Here is an 18,691-nt window from a genome sequence, read left to right on the forward strand (position 1 = left end):
AATGACGAAACGATAATTAAAACCTTGTAATTTCTTTATTTACAGCGTAATGCATGAATGAAATGCGAGTAAATAGTATCTAGTTATCCATCTTACGTATTTAACTATTGAGAAGACCACTAAGAAGGCTGTAGCGTTGGGAATAGTGGTTTTTGCATATGCATGTTCGACGTGGGTGGAGGTTATCATTAACATATGTATATAGGCAAGTAGGAGGAGGCAGAGGAGCAGAGGGGATGCAAGTTTCACTAAAGAGGTGCTCCACCCATAGGGAAAGTATTGGAAGTGAGTTTGTATGTCACCAATGGAGTATTTTGTCTATCACGGCAAACAACAATGTCCTTTCGTGATAAGCAACGATAATACGGTCAGTGTCTAGGTTTACCTGACATATTGGGACCTGAAAAAAGTGGATCATTAAAAATATATTATACAAGTGTTACTCAAAACTGTTCGAGGGTACAAATTATTTATTTATTATATATATTTTTTAAGGGTTAATGTAATAAGGGAAACCTGACCAATGGCAACAAAAACGGTAAAATAAAAAGGCCCACTTAAATGCCACTCCACGAGTAGGTCCGAGATAGCCAAAAGAATAGGATAAATGTCTTGAAATCTCCTTATTAAATGGGTTCAGGTCATAAGGATATACAGACGGGTATAGTAATATAAAATCTGGCTCATTGGAAATACTACTGGAGGCATGTTAGGAGTTTAATAGGGCTGATAGATGTACAGTACATAAGAATACCAATGTAGTCTTCCTAGCTTCCTGTTACTAATTACGAATGTCTGGCAAACCTTATCATTCCTCATTCCACATAACACAGAAATTTACCGCCTAGATACCGATTAAAACATATTTCTCTCCTTTCTCCCTTCTTTGCCAAGGAAATTCATTAGTCTTGTTTTTTTCCCTATCTTGGCGTTAATTAATGACCCTATCCTTCAACATCACCTTTATTCTCTCAAGATTCTTTGTCCCACGCTAATAAATGAGTTAAGGAGGATGTAAGGTATTGCAAGACTCTTCACTCAGTATACTCAATAAAGATCTGTGTTGCCAATGGAAAAATGTCAAGTGTTACAATACTGCCAACACCTGCAACCACACACACACTTTTTCCTGTAAGTGTGTGTGTGTGTCAGAGAGAGAGAGAGAGAGAGAGAGAGAGAGAGAGAGAGAGAGAGAGAGAGAGAGAGAGATACCATACTTTATACAAACTAGAAGCAAGACAATAAAAACCTAATAACTCAATAAATTTCTAATAAATGATGCATGGTGAATCAATAATAATAATAATAATAAAAGGCAAGGATGAATATACTATTGACAAAAAAGTAAAATAAACATACAAATAAATATACAAAAAAATAAAACCTGACATCTTTCATAAAAAAACCCCACATACAAAACAAATAAAAATAAACAAATAAACCACATAAGGAACAATAACACACAGCAATACAAAAAAGAGGACAACATCTGTTTATTGACTTTCCTTCCTTATTTTTTTCGCCATTATCAACACAAGCAGAAGAATTCCAACATAATTATTTTCCTTTCATTATCAGCTGTGTTCTACCTTTCTACCTTAGCATAATGGAGAGAGAGAAACTGTGTGGTGCTGAAAGGAGGAGAGACAGGGAGACAAACACAGGGAGAGCAGCAGAAGGCATGATCCTCCACCCTGAGAGATTAATGTGGAGTAGGAAGAGGTGGAGTGGTGAGGAATGTAGTGACGGTTGGTCTTCTAGTGGCCGTACCTGTGTGGGAGGAGAAATATGGAGGGTTATCAGTGACGGGTATGGTATGAGTGTGGGAGGGATGAGAGAAAATGTCATGGGAGAGACGAGAAGAGTTAGTGGTTAGGAAAGAGAAAACACAGTGATGGGTGGGTAAAAGGAATGAATGTGGAGGAAAAGGGAAGGATGGGAGTATGGAAGGAGGGATGTGGGAGAGATGGGAGGAAATGTCATGGGAGAGAAGAGAAGTGTTAGTGGTTAGGAAGAGAAAACACAATGATAGGTGGGTAAAAGGAATGAATGTGGAGGAGGATAAAGGAAGGGATGAAATGAATGAAGAAAGGGAGAAAGGGTAATGAGGGGATAAAAGATGGAGAGAAAAGATATAAGGAAAATAAGGGAGGGACAGAAACCAGGATAGGAAAATGGGATGATAGATGAGAGGGGGGTGAAGATGGGAAAAATGGGAAAAGAGTAAAAGATAGAAGGAAGGAAAGAATGGGATTGAAAAAAAAAAAAAAAAAAAAGATGATAAAAAAAATCTTTAAACTAAATATTAGTGATAAGAAATACTTCATTTATCAATCAATATATAGGCAAACATCTCTTAATATATTCCCATCATCATTACATACATTTCCAAATATAATCAGGAACTCACACACACACTCACTCTCTCTGACATACACACATACAGTACTTACTTTTGGAACTCCCACTCCCGGTTATCTAGAGGACACACCTGCCTGGTCTTGAGCCACCGGGAGATGCAGTGGAAGTGGAAGGCATGCTGGAAGAGGGACAACCACACCATAAGCACAATGAACAGCAGTGCCAGTGGTGAATGGTGATAGTGGTGGCAGGAGAGGCAACCACACATGAGCACAACAAACAGCAATGACAGTGGTGAGTGGTGATGGTGGCAGGAGAGGCAACTACACCATGAGCACAACGAACAGCAGTGACAGTGATGAGAGTGATGAAGGTGGTGGTGGTAGCAGAAGAGATAACCACACATGAACAAAACAAACACCAGCAACATTGGTGAGAGTGGTGATGGTGATGGTAGTGGTGGCAGGAGAGACGACCACATTGAGTACAATGAACAGCAGTGACAGTGGTGGGTGGTGATGGTGGTGGCAGGAGAAACAAACACACATGAGCACAATGAACAACAGTGACAGAAGTGAGAATAGTGACAGTGGTGAGTGGTGATTGTGGTGGTAGGAGGAGAGACAACCACACGAGCACAACAAACAGCAGTGACAGTGATGAGTGGTGACAGTGAAGAGTGGTGACAGTGGTGATGGTGGCAGTGATATAGTGACCAGGTTATATAGCTGTTGTACAGTTGCTTCATTACTTGACATCTTTTATTAGGAATAGTGGTGGTCTAGCGCGACTTGAGTGCTTCACTTGAAACTGGTGTTCATAATCAAAATTCATGTTTTGTTCCACTGAAAAAACTGCTTGTGAAGAGGAGTGTGTGTGTGTGTTCAGGAGAAATTAATATCCGAACATTATACACAAAGTACATCAATGAATAAAAGTAACTTCTGAAAGGAAAAATAAAACTGGGGTATGTCTCTAAAAGTGACACAACTCAGAAAAAGCTGAAACAAAAGAAGGAAACACATAAAAGGCAAAATTTAAGCTTGCTTCCATTACTTATTAAATAGTGAAGGAAAAAAATTAACTAAGGGTTTGTTTTTCTAACGGTGAAACAGAAAGGAAGAAACAAATATAAATAAAAACAACATTCACACCTGCTTCTACTACTTATAACCTCTGAAAGAAAAAATAAAACTGAGGTAGTCTCAAAAGGTAACACAAGAAACTCAACTCCCCAAAAAAGCTAACAAGAAGGAACAAACACATAAAAAACAATACTTCTGCACCTCACACCAGTGGCAAGCACTCCGAAACTCACATTGCAGACACCCCAAGCCACAGTGCACTCCTCGGAGGTGACGGACGCCTGGTTGGCCTGACACTCAATGCAGAGATCCATGATGTGATTCCGGCAGATGGCACAGTTGTCCACCACAATGTCTGTAGGGTGAGGTAAGGCTGTGTCAAGCTTGGAGGTGATGGAAGAAGGGTAGGGGCTGGTCTGGGACTGAAGGACTGATGGCTGGGAGGTAATAGGGGCAAGGTACATCTGCATCAGGCTGGGGATTTGTAGGGGAAGGATAGGAGCTCGTCTGGGGTTGAAGGAGGGCTAGGTAAGGCTGTGTCAAGCTTCGGGGTAGTGGAGGAAGGATAGGGGCTGGTCTGGGGCTAAACGGCTGATGGCTGGGAGATAAGGGGGATGTTTTATACTCATTCAGAGGGCATGATATTGATTTCTCTAAGCTTTTGGGTTGTAAATTGCAAGGGAATGTTATTGTAAGTAATGAGAGAGAGAGAGAGAGAGAGAGAGAGAGAGAGAGAGAGAGAGAGAGAGAGAGAGAGAGAGAGAGAGAGAGAGAGAGAGAGAGAGAGAATGAAGCAGTCTACATAGGTGGGCAGGAGTCAGAATCCCAGGCAGCACCACCACTATCACTGCCACTGTTGCTGGTCACTTACCCCACGCCCACAAAGCTACGGCATTCCACTGAAACAAAAGAATACAATTATGTAGTAATTCGTTAAAAGAAAAAACAAACAAGTCAATTTTTTTCACAAGTATAAGGACTTTTTCACTTTTACATACATCTTTTTTTAATTATTTTGGTCGTCTGGCATTACTTTAGACATTTCTGTATTTCTGAAGTGTACTGTACTTATTGCTGCTCATGATGAAGTGTACTGTACTTTTGCTGCTCATGATGCATTCTCCAGACCTTTTGTATTGTTAAATCGAGCTACAGAGTACTTGTATTTGTAAGGGTGGGTATATCAACAGATTGCATTTTCTTTGCCCTTACCTGCGTTAGGGGACCAGGAAGCCCACCAGCTAAGAGAACCAAGCCAGAGAACTATTCTTGCCTGATAATTCTGAGACTGAGTTTATTCCTGGGCAAACATTTTTCTTTTATTCTTTTAAATTGAAGAATGGAAACTGTCCACAGGCAACAAGAACCATTGAACAAAAAGGCCCACTAAGATGCCAGTCCCCGAACAGGAATGAGAGAGTTAGCTGATTTAAGTGATGAAGTGATTCCCAGTGAAATTGACAAAATGAATTAACTGAAACCTAACCTGACCCTCGAATAGTAATACTGCTATTGCCTCACCATTACCCATTACTTAATAGCACACTTCCTAATCACTCATGGATAATCAGTGTTTTGACCATTATAGGGGCAGTGTGCTGGCCAGTGGTGTTCCCTCATGGACTCTACACCATAGACCAAGAAAATATTGACACGGAAAAACAAAGAACGAACGAACACACACACACATACACACACAAAGTAACTAGATATAAATTTATAGGAGAAAAAAAATAATGAAAAAATAAATAAATAAAACCTGGATGATCTGGCTTGAAAAGTGAGCTATGAAATTCATCTACAGTACATCCAAAAGCGGTAGAAATAACATTCTTGCCTTTACGTCACCAAGATAGAAGGTACGGCAAATTTACCGGGTCAAGGTGATAAGGAAGAGTACGGAAAGATCACCAGGACAGCCACTACCACCAACATACCACCACACTACCTGAATACCCACCTAGACACTGTAATACCACCACGCCACACACCACAGGCCCCACATAGACCCTCAACCAGCCACACTCCACCAGTTCACCACACTTCACCACACAGCCACATACTCCCCCAACTTGGGTCATTCACTCCACCACACTCCTCACACAGCCTCCACGTGCCCTCAGCCTCACCTTCTTAACCTCAAACCGTTTCTTGTCGTGCTTGGAGGTGCTCGAGGACGGCACCTCAACCTCTTCCTCTTGCGGGTCCACCTCCATCGCGGACATTTTACTCTCCACCCTTCGACTTTTTAACTACGCTTCTACTGACTCTTTATTCACATTTATCTGTTGAAAATAATGTAGAAAATTATTCGTTATTTATTGGTGATGTTTTCTGCCGTAAAGAATGGATGATGTATATATTCGACTCTATTTATATTTACTATCCTTGAGTCTTACCTCGGCCTCGCCTCACACGATGCCCTTTCACAATATTAAGTTTATTATGGGTAAAAGAGTTATTGATTGTTAACGAAACTTTGTGTGTTGAATTATTTTGATGCTTTTGCTCATACAGTGGTCACTTCTTAGATCGCTCCAGTTCTTGTCAAACGCTAAATTAAAATCTGGCATGCCCTTAAAAAAAAAAAAAAAAAAAAAAAACTCTAAACTAAGGAAATTAAACGTAAAAACGAAAAAGATGTCATGTTTCTCTAACGACTAACTTTAATGTCACGATTAGCTACTCCTTGGCTCAGTACTACTGTCTCTTATTCATCTACTTAATGTTACAGCTCCTATTAATCCGCTCAATGTTACCGTCTCTAACACTCAAATACATATAATTAGTTTCTATGGCTCATCAGTGTTGAACCGTTGTTTTTTAGTATTCCTCAGCTCAATGCCACGATCTCAACTGGCGCACTCCTCAGCCTCGCGCCAGGGTGGTCTCCAGGAGCTGCAGCACACAGCCTCAATAATGGCCATGATGCTGTCTGTGGTGCAGCACGTTACTTACTGCATTCATCTTTATTACCATACTGTACATCATTCCAGCAGACTATTATAAAAATTTCCTCTGCATTGTGTTTCTCTTCAGGGGTTTACAGGATCCCTTCCTTTAACTAAGATTTTTTTTTCCAGGGAATTTTTTTTGTACAAATTAATGAGATGGTGTGGTGTAGTATGAGAGGAAAGAAGCCCGGGCAATTTTCTATACTTTAATGACTTCACAAAGTCAAGCAGTAACACAGAACCTAACATTTGCCAAAGTCAAAACAACAGTTCTGTAAGAGTACGTACAAACTATGTTAAATACTTTTTATTATCTTTGTAATCATCAATGTTATTTATGCCTTGTCATCAGTTGAGCAGCCAAAACACTGCAAACATGTGCCACTGCACTCACACTCACTCACACACACACACACACACACATTCACTAATAAGTAAAACCTCAAGGCTTTTTTTCCACTTAGTGCACACAAATTGATAAGTTCACAGAAACAGTGAGTCATAAATGAATAATTTCACAGACCCAGTCAACTCTCAGTCACACTCACAGTCCAGCTGACCACCTCACCAGCACAACACCTGGCTAGCAATGTGTGGGTCAGCTTATGTCCTGCTCTGTGTGGTGAGCAAGTGTGTTTCTTCTGCACCTGCTTGTACCAGGAAGAAGACAGTCACCATGGGAAGGGAGGGGCTGGCATGGCATGTCTCAAACTGCAACTGATTACATCAGTGTCCTGTATTGACATAGTTTCCTTCTTAACTTTTACTGATAATGTCTGTAGATGTATCATGTCTTTTCACTTTCACCTAATAATATCTTCAATGTTATAGTAGCTACACACATCCAGGCATTACCTGACACACACACACACACACCTAAAAGAAAAAATTCCTTACTACTCTAAAATACAATCATTTCTCCCCTGCTTTCTCTTATCCTCACTATGTTTCCTAGTCACTGTCTGATACACATACTTTCGGATATTTAGTGTCTTTTCAGGTACACACAAACAACCAAGGAATCAGTCTTTCCCTCAATGTGTCCTCAGTAGTTTCTTTTCAGCCAATCCTGTGACATTTCTATGCTCACTTGGGTTGGCCTCACTCAGGAGGTACAACAGCCACATCAATCACCATCTACCACACATGATGGATGAGCCTTGGCAAGCCTCATAAGGTGTTGACAGAAAGATTAAGTTGCATGATAGTATCTACTTTTCTATTCACCACCAAGGTATGTACAAGGTGCTCTGCTGACACCTGGTGGATGATGACTGTTTTAATGGCACCTTAGCTGAGGCACACCTTGGCAAGTACGTACTTGAATGCTTTGTTTCTGGAAACATGTCACATCACTTTTGACACTTTTAATGCCACTTGGGAAGGAACAGGTGCGACAAGCAGGATGTAAAGTGATACAATAGGAAGTCAAGAGCTACACCCGAGGCATTTTTTTGAACAAGGGTAGAGGACACAACAGTAGGCAAGCTGGTGTGATGCGGTACAGCTGTGATGCCATGCAGGGCTTTCAAACAGGCAACCTTGAGCCAACAATGGAAGAGATGGAGGGTTCAGGAGAGAGAAGGAAGCTCAGGACTTGCTCTGATATCCTTGCCTTGAGGAACAGGTATTACTAACAACTGGGAAACATGACACTTTAGATGCTGGAAGAAAGTGTGGGAAGATACAAGATCTGTGTCTGGAAGAGGCATAAAAGAACACTCTTTCTCACAGCCACCTAACTGGAGGGACAAAATATAAATATAGACTAACAGACTCAACACAAATAGGAATAAAGGACGTTTGCTTGACAGGTAAAGATCAACAAGGATGTTTAGGAACACCTCTCCTCATAGTGAGATGTTTTCAGCTGCTTCTAAACACCAAAATGAGTGCTGCATCTTAAGTAGTGCTCATCCTGTCTGCCTTGGGTGGAGCAAAGGTGGAAGAGGAGGAGGAGGAGGAGGAGGTATCTTTCTTTAGGTGAACCACATAATGTACATAGACTGTATATAAAGACATGGTGTTGTCTCCACACAACTATTACAAAGACCTGCTGGCTGTAAGTAACAAGTATCACTACATGAGAAAATCCCTTGAAAATGTTTACTGGAAAAGAGAGAGAGAGAGAGAGAGAGAGAGAGAGAGAGAGAGAGAGAGAGAGAGAGAGAGAGAGAGAGAGAGAGAGAGAGAGAGAGAGATATTATGACTTTAAAGATACACTGTTCCATTCCGAATATGTAGATTACAAACACACACACACACACGATCCATTTTCCAGTGTAGTGACAAGCTGGCTGCCCTAAACCCATCATCTATAATTTGATTCCCTAAAAGGTGAGTGAGTGAGTGGAATATGAGGAACAGTCAGGCGGGAAGAAGACGAACACAGACATTACCTCCCCACCAAACACACAGTCAAGTGGTCAACGAGGCTTGCAATAGACAAAACCAATGACTCTCGGCAAATCACCACATGAAAATCACCACTCTGCCACAAAACGACTGGAGGAGGATCAACTGAGGAGGAGAAGAAGGAAGTGGAGGAGGTGGAGCAGTAATGGGTAAGGATGTGATGTTCCAATGGAGAGTTCAGACATAATACTGCAGGGGCAAGGCTGGGTTGTGTTTGTCCAGCCAGCCATCCACCGCCCATTGCCGTCACAGAGAGAGCTGGCTGATGGCGGTACCTAGTCATCCCACCTTGACTTTCTGCGGCGCTGGCTGGACTGGGACTGTGTGGGTCGGTCTATTGTCCAGGAGGTGTCGGCACTTGCAGCGGTGAACTGGGGGAAGTGAAGGTGGTCTTAGTTGGTTAGGTTAGATTAAAAGGCGATGTACAGAATCTTTTACAGCATTGGCAAGGAAGGAAAGGAGATGAAAAGAGTAAGTTGGCCACTGTTTAGCTAGTATTGTTAGGTCAGGTAAGTTAAATAATTTGCTACACTAAAGGCAATGTGCAGAATCTTTTACAGCATTAGCAAGGAAGAAAAGGAGATGAAAGGAGTAGGTTGGCCAATGTTTAGCCAAACTTATCTTCAGAGGAGGTTGTAAAATAGGACAATACAAGCCTTATAGTTTGTGGTGAAGGAAACATGTTACATACCACTGAAAGGGTTTAATTCATGTGTTAGTGTTAATTAAATTGTTGCGGATGGAGTCCCTCCTGTTGTTCTCAAAACTGTGCTTCCGAACTCGCTCACTGCCTGGTCAAACTCTTTCATCTGTGTCTCTCTACTTCTATTTATCCTTCTTGCTGGAAGTTTGCTCACATTCAACCTGTCCCTAAAAAGGTGACCACTCCAATCCTTCTAACTACCGCCCTATAGCTTTGATTTCCTGCCTTTCTAAAGCCTTTGAGTCTATCCTTAATAGGAAGATAATGAGGCATCTATCAGCTCACAACCTTCTCTCTGATTGCCAGTATGGTTTCCGTAAAGGCAGATCTACTGGTGATCTTCTTACTTTCCTAACTGAATCTTGGTCATCCTCTTTTAGGGACTTCGGTGAAACCTTTGCTGTCGGCCTTGACATATCGAAAGCCTTCGATAGAGTCTGGCACAAATCTTTAATTTCTAAACTACCCTCCTACGGATTCTATCCTTCTCTCTGTACCTTCATCTCCAGTTTCCTTTCCGATCGTTCTATTGCTGCTGTAGTAGACGGTCACTGTTCTTCCCTAAAACTATCAACAGTGGTGTTCCACAGGGTTCTGTCCTATCACCCACTCTCTTTCTATTATTCATCAATGATCTCCTAAATCTGACTCAATGCCCTATCCACTCCTATGCTGATGATACCACCTGCATTATTCAACAGCGTTCAACAGACGCCCAACCCAACAACAATTAAATGACTCAAGGCGAGATGCTATAGGACGCCTAACTTCTGATCTTTCACTTGTTTCTGATTGGGGCAGAGAAAACCTGGTTTTGTTCAATGCCTCAAAAACTCAATTTCTACAACTATCTACTCGACATAACCTTCCAGACAACTATCCTCTCTTCTTCAATAACACTCAACTTCCCTCTCCTCTACATTAAACACACTCGGTCTATCCTTCACTAAAAATCTAAACTGGAAATTTCACATCTCTACTCTTGCTAAATCAGCTTCCAAGAAGTTAGGTGTCCTGTGGCGTCTTCGTCCATTTTATGTATGTGTGTGTGTGTGTTTCACTGTTTGATCTGCTGCAGTTTCTGATGAGACAGCCAGACGTTACCCTACGGAACGAGCTCAGAGCTGATTATTTCTGATCTTCGGATAGGCCTGAAACCAGGTACACACCACACACCGGGACAATAAGGTCACAACTCCTCGATTTACATCCCGTACCTACTCACTGCTAGGTGAACAGGGGCTACACGTGAAAGGAGACACACCCAAATATCTCCACCCGGCCGGGGAATCGAACCCCGGTCCTCTGGCTTGTGAAGCCAGCGATCTAACCACTGAGCTACCGTGTGTGTGTGTGTGTGTGTGTGTGTGTGTGTGTGTGTGTGTGTGTGTGTGTGTGTGTGTGTGTGTGTGTGTGTGTGTGTGTGTGTGTGTGTGTGTGTGTGTGTGTGTGTGTGTGTGTGTGTGTGTGTGTGTGTGCCTTCTCTGTGCTACTCTGTGTGGGATTACCAGCCTGTTATATAGATAGATAAGTAAATACGTAGTTTGCTTATTATATTTTTATCCTACAACTAATGTTACTCTCTTTTTCTCACCTGACTTTTATACTGGGAGTGGAACGCTGCTTTCATGGCTGCCAGGCGGTTGGTCGCTGGCCCAGTCATGCTGGGGTCACCGCCACCATATGCCTGACCAGCTGGCCCTACTGCTGCTGGGCCTCCAGCCCCACCTCCACCACTGCCCCCAAACCCATCCCCTCCACCACCACCACTGCCACCAAACCCATCACTGGCACCTCCTCCTCCACCACCACCTCCCCCTCCTCCTCCGCCACCACCTCCACCTGGAACAAGGGAGACACTTCATTAGTTTGTTAATATAAATATTCTTAACAATGATTTAACTTTGATAATTATGACTTAGTTTGAAGAATGACAAAAAGAATCTGGTATAAAAATCCTAAAACAATTCCTAATCTTGAACTATTGCAAAATGAAAAAGAATAAACGAATAAACAAATAATAACAAGAAAGTCATGGAAATCTTTTAACAATGATTCAGTTTTCAACCACAAAAAAATATTTAATAACTTGAAAACTCTCAATTTTATAATGACTTACTTTGAAGAATGACAAAAAAATGCCAGACACTGACACCTCAAACCCAACCCAACACTTTTTTATGTAAGATGGAAAGCTGGACAAGGGCAACAAAAACTGTGACAAAAAAAGCCCACTGAGGCCCCAGTTCCTAAACAAGTTAAAAAGGAAAGGGACTCTTGAGACTAGTATAGAGTCACCATATTCTTTTTCTTTACAGTTCTAAATATTGAGTGAAGAATGTATATGTAGCAATGAATATGTCAGCTCTGTGTGAAGGAAAAGAGTTGTCTGAAGAGCCCTCACCAAAGGAAAGGGGACTCTTAGGTTGGTTCAGGAGTCATCACATATTTTTTTTTCAATTCTAAATCTTGAGTGAAGAATGTGTAGCAATGTGCATGTAGTTTTCTATGAAGTGTGAAAGAGGAGAGTTGTCAGAAAAATCCTTACCTGCACCCTCACTGACAGGATTGGAGCCCAGACCCGGCCGCTCCCTGAAGCCAAGGCCACGTCCCCCGAGTGCCTTGGCCTTGCCCTGCTTGAACCTGGACTTGCGAACCAGGAACTCTGCATGGCCAGCTCCATCAACTCCTTAGGAACCTCCTGTGCCGCCCCTTCCAGATTCCGCACCAGGTGGCCGGCAAACTCCTTGTCCTTGTCCGTCACTAGGGTGTACGCTGTGCCCTTCTCCCCAGCACGGCCTAGGGTGAGGGAGGGAATAGGATGTTAGGCTAATCTTAGTGGTGGTTATAGTTTAGCAATTTAATTTTCATGTAAGGATGAAATCTGGCCAAGGTTAACAAAAACAGTTAAACAAAAAGGCCCATTTAGATGCCAATGAAGGGAATATGGTGTTGGGGTGATCTTAGTGGTGTTTCTAGTTTATTATTCATACAGGAAGGAGTGAAGAAGTAAATAGGGTGTCTTAGTTGTGTTTCTATCCTTTTACTCCCCCACTGAAGCTAGGATGAGGAAGGGAATAGGGTGTTAGGGTGACTTTAATGTTGTTTCTACTTTTTTATCCTCACACACAGTCTGGGGTGAGGAAGGAAGATATGTTGATATATACATACACAGACCAGAAATTAGTTAGATAGACAGAGGTAAATTAAGGCAAGTAAGCAGGTAGGTAAGTAAGAGAGATACAGATCAACTAAACCCCCATGCAACTCACCCGTTCGGCCAATACGATGGGTGTGAGTGTCAATATCCCTCGCCACATCATAGTTTACAACAGTTCGGATGTGAGGGATGTCCAGACCACGCGCGGCGACGTCTGTGGCTACCAGAATGGGCTTGTCCTTCCTCTTGAACCCTGTGATCACCTCGTTTCGCTCATACTGGCTCATGTCGCCGTGAAGGAGCAGCGCGTCATACTCCTTGGTGGTGAGGCTGTTGCATAGCTCCTCCGCGTTGGCCTTCTTGGTGACAAAGATGAGAACGCTGCCCTCCGACATGAACTCCACAAGGTGCTTCGTTAACCAAAGCCATTTGTGGTTGCTGGAGTTAAGCAGCTTGATGATCTGTGGTGAGGGAAAGAAGGTGAAGTGTTGGTGTAGACACATGGAGAATATTCAAGGTAGCAAGTAATGATGAGTACATACGACTATTTTCCTGATGATCTGTGGTGTGGGAAAGGTGAAGTGTTGGAGTGTTAAGTCTATATGGAGGGACACATGGAGAGTATTCAATGTAGGAGGTAATGATAGAGTACATACAACTACATTGTGAAGCACTTCTGCACTGCAACCCAACCATTTTCTAACTTAACCTAACCTAACCTAAATTTACATAGATTTCCAAGGCACATTTCATATTCCTAGTAACAGATTAACAACACTTCTACATTCAACCAAACTAGCCATCCCTGTAACCTTTAAAAGCAATCATGGTGATAGAGACAAGCATTTCAGCATATGGCTCAAACAATCCCGTCACTTCATACCTGTGTCACGTCCTGGTTTGCTTCGCCCAGCTCACCCTGCACCACCCTCACTGGATCCGTCAGTACATCACGTGCCAGCCTTTCCACCTTGCGCTTGAAGGTGGCCGAGAAGAGCAATGTCTGTCGGTCTGGCCTAACGTGATCACATATCGACCGCACCTGCACCACAAACCAAGAAAAGCAACATATTTAGTGTTTGTCATCACTACAACTGTCATATTGTAGCCTGAGATTTTTTTTGAGTAATTGGTGAAACTCCATCTAGCATTGTAACTTATCATTGTTATCTCTTAATACATAGGGTCAATTTTGTGAATGCAACAGGAGTGAGGCTGAGATGATAGGGAAAACTTGTAGATGTGACTATGGGTTGAGTATGTATGTGTGTCAATTCTTCACAGGGATGATGGTTCGACAAGTATAAAAAAGCCAGACCTCGAGTTTTACTTCTTGAAAAATACCAGACACTCATGAGGAACACAGCAGATGATACAAGGCCCTGGAGACACACCTGAGGCTCAAATCCCATGTCAAACATTCGGTCTGCCTCATCCAGAACAAGAAAGGTGACGCGCTGGAGGTTGGTTGCCTTCATCTTGATCATGTCAATCATACGACCAGGTGTGGCCACGACAATCTCTGCTCCCGCCTCCAGCCCCTTGCTCTGCTCCCATTTGCTGCCACCACCGTAGGCACACACCACCTGGACAAGGGCAGAAATAGTCAAGTTATAACAACTTGGATCTCCTAAGAGGAGACAGATGATGAAAGGTTTAAGCAATGACAAATATCAGATAATGAGGTTAACAAAGGTACCAGTAATACATCTTTCTTCCCTTACAAAGATATGAGACAGGCTGCAATAAACTGAGGGATGTGGGATCAATCAAGTGGATGTGTGGCACTGTGGCACTCACCTGAATGTTGTACACCTTGCCGAACCTGCGTGCCTCTGTGTAGATCTGCTGTGCCAACTCACGGGTGGGTGCCAGGATGAGACCGATGGGGCCCTCGCCGGGGGACAGCTCCCTCTGGTCCATGATGTGAACCAGCATGGGCCAGATAAATGCTGCTGTCTTACCACTGCCTGTCTTGGCAATCCCGATGGCGTCGCGGCCACTGAGGGCGATGGGCACGGCCTGGGCCTGGATGGGGGTGGGCTGTGTGTACTCTGACTTGCGGATTGACTTCATCAGCGCTTCGTCAAAGCCAAAGTGGCCAAAGCTTGAGACTGGCTTGGGCGCATCAAAGCCGGTGACCTGAGGGAGGGAAGAGGAAAACAGTTAACATCTTTGGTCCTGCCTGAAGTGAAGTGAAATAATGACACAACTTTAGTATCCCATGGTATGCCCAGTCCACCATTACTCCTGCTTCACTGCTTGATCGCAGAGTACGCCACACAACTTGTCACTCTACTCCTGGCCTCAGCACTTCTCTAGCACCAGTGACGGCCCCACCTCACCTTAATGCCAAGTTTGGTCCGCAGCTCATGCATCTGTCCGGGGCCGAGGGCAGCGATGTCCTCATGTTCCTGGTAGAAGTTTTTGGTGAAGTCAGAGTACTGGATGGTGGAGTGGTCGATGGGGGGCAGTGGGTCAATGTACTTGGGTTTCTTGGGGGCAATGGGATTGCCATCCTCATCGTACTCTATCTCATCCTCACTGTCTTCCTGTTGCCTGTGGACAAGTGTTTTTTTTTAGCAATGGCAGAGATTATGGATCATCTATTTATACCAGATTAACATTCCTCACACACACATACACACACCCACACACACACACACACCTGCCAGCATTGGGGTTCTCCTGAATGTATCTGTAATAGGACTCCTCATCATCCTCCTCGTCTATGTCATCACGTACTCCCTTCATCTCCTTCTTGTCCTCGCTGCCCTTCACCTTCGTCCTCTTCACCTGAGACCACAGACCAAAAGTACAACTGAGTGACTGAATAATTAACTACCCAAAATCAACAAAAGAATGTGAAATAACCAATGAAAAGTTGTATGATAAATAAAATAGATGCAAAAGAAAGTAAATACACACAACTCAGAGAAGGACTGAATAATATGAAACTACCAAAAAAATAACAAAAGAAAGAGAAAAAATAGCCAATGAAAAATGGTATAATAAATAAATAAATGCACACATACACACACAAAAAAAGAGAGATAAATATAAGTGCAAGTGGCTCACCTCCTGTTCAATGCCAGCCATAAAGGCATCCAACGGGTCCTCATCTGAGTCTGAGGATTCCTTGCGCTGTGGTCCAGGGCTGCCCGGTGCTGGCTGGTACGCTCCCTCAAAGCTCTCATCCTCATCATCAAAGTACCTGACGAGACACAAGCGTTAAGGTAAAGACATGAGATATAAGTGTTAACATAAAGACACAAGCAAGTGGTGTATACGTAGACACAAGAGGTGGTGTATATGTAAAGACAAAAGCAGATAGTGTATGTGTAGACAAAAATAGGTGATGTATATATATAGACACAGCAGGTATGTCTATGTCAACCAACAAAGGAATGACGTCACTGACAAACTACCCAAATATGTGCAAACAAATAATTTTTTCATCAAGTAGTAATAAGCAAAGGTCTTTACTTATTAATTTTAAATTTGATTGTACTAATTAATACAGTAAAAATTATCTATGTCAAGTAACTAATGTCATAAACCAATAAAACTGACATAAAAAAGATAAAAAAACAAACAAACTGACAATATACCTAGACATGCAATAACAAAAACAACCTGTAAATATTAAACTCTAAAAAAAAAAAAAATAAATAAAGATAAATAAAACAAACAAATAAGACTAACTGACACCCCTCCCCCAAAAAAAAAAAAAATTAAATATAAATATATATATATATATAAATAAATAAATAAATAAATAAATATATATATATATATATATATATATATATATATATATATATATATATATATATATATATATATATATATATATATATATAAAATAAAAACAGCAAAACATGACAAACACTCCACACCACTCACTCGTCCTCATCCCTCGGTCTTTTGCGTGGTTGTCCGTATCCACAGCCACCTGATATTGCATTCTGGCTGATGGCTGTCATAGTGTGGTAGCCGTGCTTGCTGAGTGCGGCATTGGGTGGCGGTGGGATGGCCTCTTGTTTCTTGGCAAAGGAGAACCCACCAAATCCAAACCCACGACCCCTGTTATAACTCATGGCGGCGGATGGCTGTCCTCCTCTTGTGTGTGTGTGTGTGTGTGTGTTAGACCTGCGGAGATGAAGGATGGAGGGATATGGTCAGGTATAGTTGTGAATCAGAATTTTATCTATTTTTTATATAAGAGGGGAAATCTGGGCAAGAGGAACAAGATGATTAAACAGTAAAGGCAAATGAGAAGCCAGTCCCCGGGCAAAGAGGCAGCCATGTTGTTTGTATTAGTTAGGAAGGATGACAAACTAAATGTAAACTACAGGGTTGGGATATAGTGAATATTCAACATTTCTTTCTATATCCTTTTTATTATTTTTTTCTGGTAATGAAACACTATAGTCTCCCATTGAATCTCTGGGCTTGTTGGAGATATTGTTCAAATCTGTAATTTCAGTGTAAGATTAAGGAAAAAAGAGAAGGTGAAGGAAAAAAAAAAAAAAATATTAATGGTATTTCATTGGGATTTGCAAGTCAACAATCATGGCTGTCTTTTTTATGTAAGAGGGGAAAGCTGGCCAAGGGAAACATAAAATGAAAAATAAATAAATAAATAAAAATAAATAAATAATAAAATAAATAAGGCCCAATTAGTTGCCAATCCTTTGCAGGTCTGAGAGAGTTAGACTCCAAAAAGGATATATGACTTGAAATCTTCCCGTTACATTGAAACTACATAAAACAAAACCAGGAATATAGTGGTGTTAAATAATAGAAAAGCTGGAAGAGATCTTAACTTACTAATTCTGCAAAAGACAAATAGCATACACAATAAAGGGAACACCAATGGCATTCAGACTAAACCAAAACAAACCTAACCTAACCTAATTATCAGATAAAACCACTGTCACCTCTCTTGAGCTATGCTGAGACTGGTCCACTGTGCCCTCATCACCACACCACATTGACCACAACACCACACAACCCATCAACTCACCACACACCACGCCAGGTACCACCTCTCACCACTACCACTGCATACCCCTGACCAGTCACTACAGCATCTTCACCACACACCACAGTACTCACCATCAGTCAGCCACACACCACACCACACAGCACGAGTCACCACACCCAAATACACCCACACAGTAAGCAGCGATGCCCATAACCTCTCACAACCCCGGATACACTCACTCACCACCACCGCTCACCACAGCCACTCGTGCACCAGGGAGCTTCACCACAGCCACAGCGGAGTTCCTAGGCTTAGTCACCACCACGGAGTCACACACAGTACCCACCACAGAGGTACTCACAACACAACACAGCCTTGCCTCCTCAGAATCAATCGTTGTTTACAAATGTGACGCTTGCTAAGGATGCCGAGTCCCCGCCGCCCGCCACTCAAGGCTCCACTAAACCCCCAATACCTCATTTACCTCCTCACCACTATTATTAAGCGTATATTTTGTCGTATTTATAATGTAATAGCAATGCGGTCTGGTTTCGGTGCTTGTATTGGTGATGTAGTACTTAAGCATCAGCAGCGTCTCCAACAAGCCCTGGGAATCTTTTAATAGAATGTTTTCCCACCAGTAGGCAAGTCTAGTGTTGAGGGACTTGAGGAATGCATACATAACTCCTGGGGAAACTTATGCATGATCTCAGTGGCTACAAATACCAGTGCTGGAATTACTAGTGGTAAGAATAGGTCGCCAAGCTTACATAGGGCTTCACTAGAGTCTTATTGCATTGGCCTCAGGGGATTTCAGGGGTACTTTGTCTCGGCTTTGTATACTCTTACGGAATTCATTATCCATATTCATGCCTAGAAACACACATCATCGTTAATACTGTATAAGATGCTTTCCTTAAGGGTGCTTCCATGCTTCTTGCTGGGCACTCCCATCCCCCATCCCAATCTTCTGAAATCCCGCCTTATATTTATATCCGGCGCCGTGATAAATTCCAGTACCTA

At 42.3% G+C, this 18,691-nt stretch overlaps 2 protein-coding genes and 1 long non-coding RNA gene across 3 annotated transcripts in view; 1 reads left to right on the forward strand and 2 right to left on the reverse strand.

Moving 5' to 3' along the window:
• Positions 1 to 1,205, forward strand: part of LOC123509382 — a 13,854-nt gene extending 12,649 nt beyond the window's left edge. Inside the window, exon 2 of the long non-coding RNA XR_006676186.1 lies at positions 1,153 to 1,205. This is a non-coding gene — a long non-coding RNA (uncharacterized LOC123509382). The remainder of the gene's footprint in view (positions 1 to 1,152) is intronic.
• A 264-nt stretch (positions 1,206 to 1,469) lies between these two features.
• Positions 1,470 to 5,705, reverse strand: LOC123509381 (RING-box protein 1A). The gene is made up of 5 exons (XM_045263656.1): positions 5,576 to 5,705; positions 4,318 to 4,345; positions 3,680 to 3,801; positions 2,454 to 2,539; positions 1,470 to 1,770 (listed from the first exon to the last, which is right to left on the reverse strand). The coding sequence occupies exons 1-5, from the start codon at positions 5,669 to 5,671 to the stop codon at positions 1,758 to 1,760; spliced, it is 345 nt and encodes a 114-aa protein (XP_045119591.1). The 5' UTR covers positions 5,672 to 5,705; the 3' UTR covers positions 1,470 to 1,757.
• Positions 5,706 to 6,592: 887 nt separating this feature from the next.
• On the reverse strand, positions 6,593 to 18,073 carry LOC123509766 (ATP-dependent RNA helicase DDX42-like). Its single transcript, XM_045264286.1, is given in 13 exon segments — positions 6,593 to 9,186; positions 11,113 to 11,360; positions 12,067 to 12,171; positions 12,174 to 12,317; positions 12,791 to 13,139; positions 13,562 to 13,720; positions 14,073 to 14,264; positions 14,479 to 14,820; positions 15,024 to 15,237; positions 15,347 to 15,474; positions 15,757 to 15,892; positions 16,585 to 16,830; positions 17,925 to 18,073. Coding segments are annotated over 12 exon segments (2,307 nt in total). The 5' UTR covers positions 16,779 to 16,830; positions 17,925 to 18,073; the 3' UTR covers positions 6,593 to 9,090.
• Between the last annotated feature and the right edge of the window lie 618 nt (positions 18,074 to 18,691).

Source organism: Portunus trituberculatus, chromosome 27 (genome assembly GCF_017591435.1).
Source record: "Portunus trituberculatus isolate SZX2019 chromosome 27, ASM1759143v1, whole genome shotgun sequence".
Lineage (NCBI taxonomy): Eukaryota > Metazoa > Arthropoda > Malacostraca > Decapoda > Portunidae > Portunus > Portunus trituberculatus.

What these genes read in the sequence shown, in the direction of transcription:
- LOC123509381 (XM_045263656.1), bottom strand. Translation starts at nt 5,671, where the DNA reads ATGTCCGCGATGGAGGTGGACCCGCAAGAGGAAGAGGTTGAGGTGCCG. An exon ending in CGTAGCTTTGTGGGCGTGGG is followed by an intron (nt 3,802 to 4,317) that starts GTAAGTGACCAG and finishes CTCACCCTACAG; the next exon opens with ACATTGTGGTGGACAACTGT. An exon ending in TGGCTTGGGGTGTCTGCAAT is followed by an intron (nt 2,540 to 3,679) that starts GTGAGTTTCGGA and finishes TCCCTCTTCCAG; the next exon opens with CATGCCTTCCACTTCCACTG.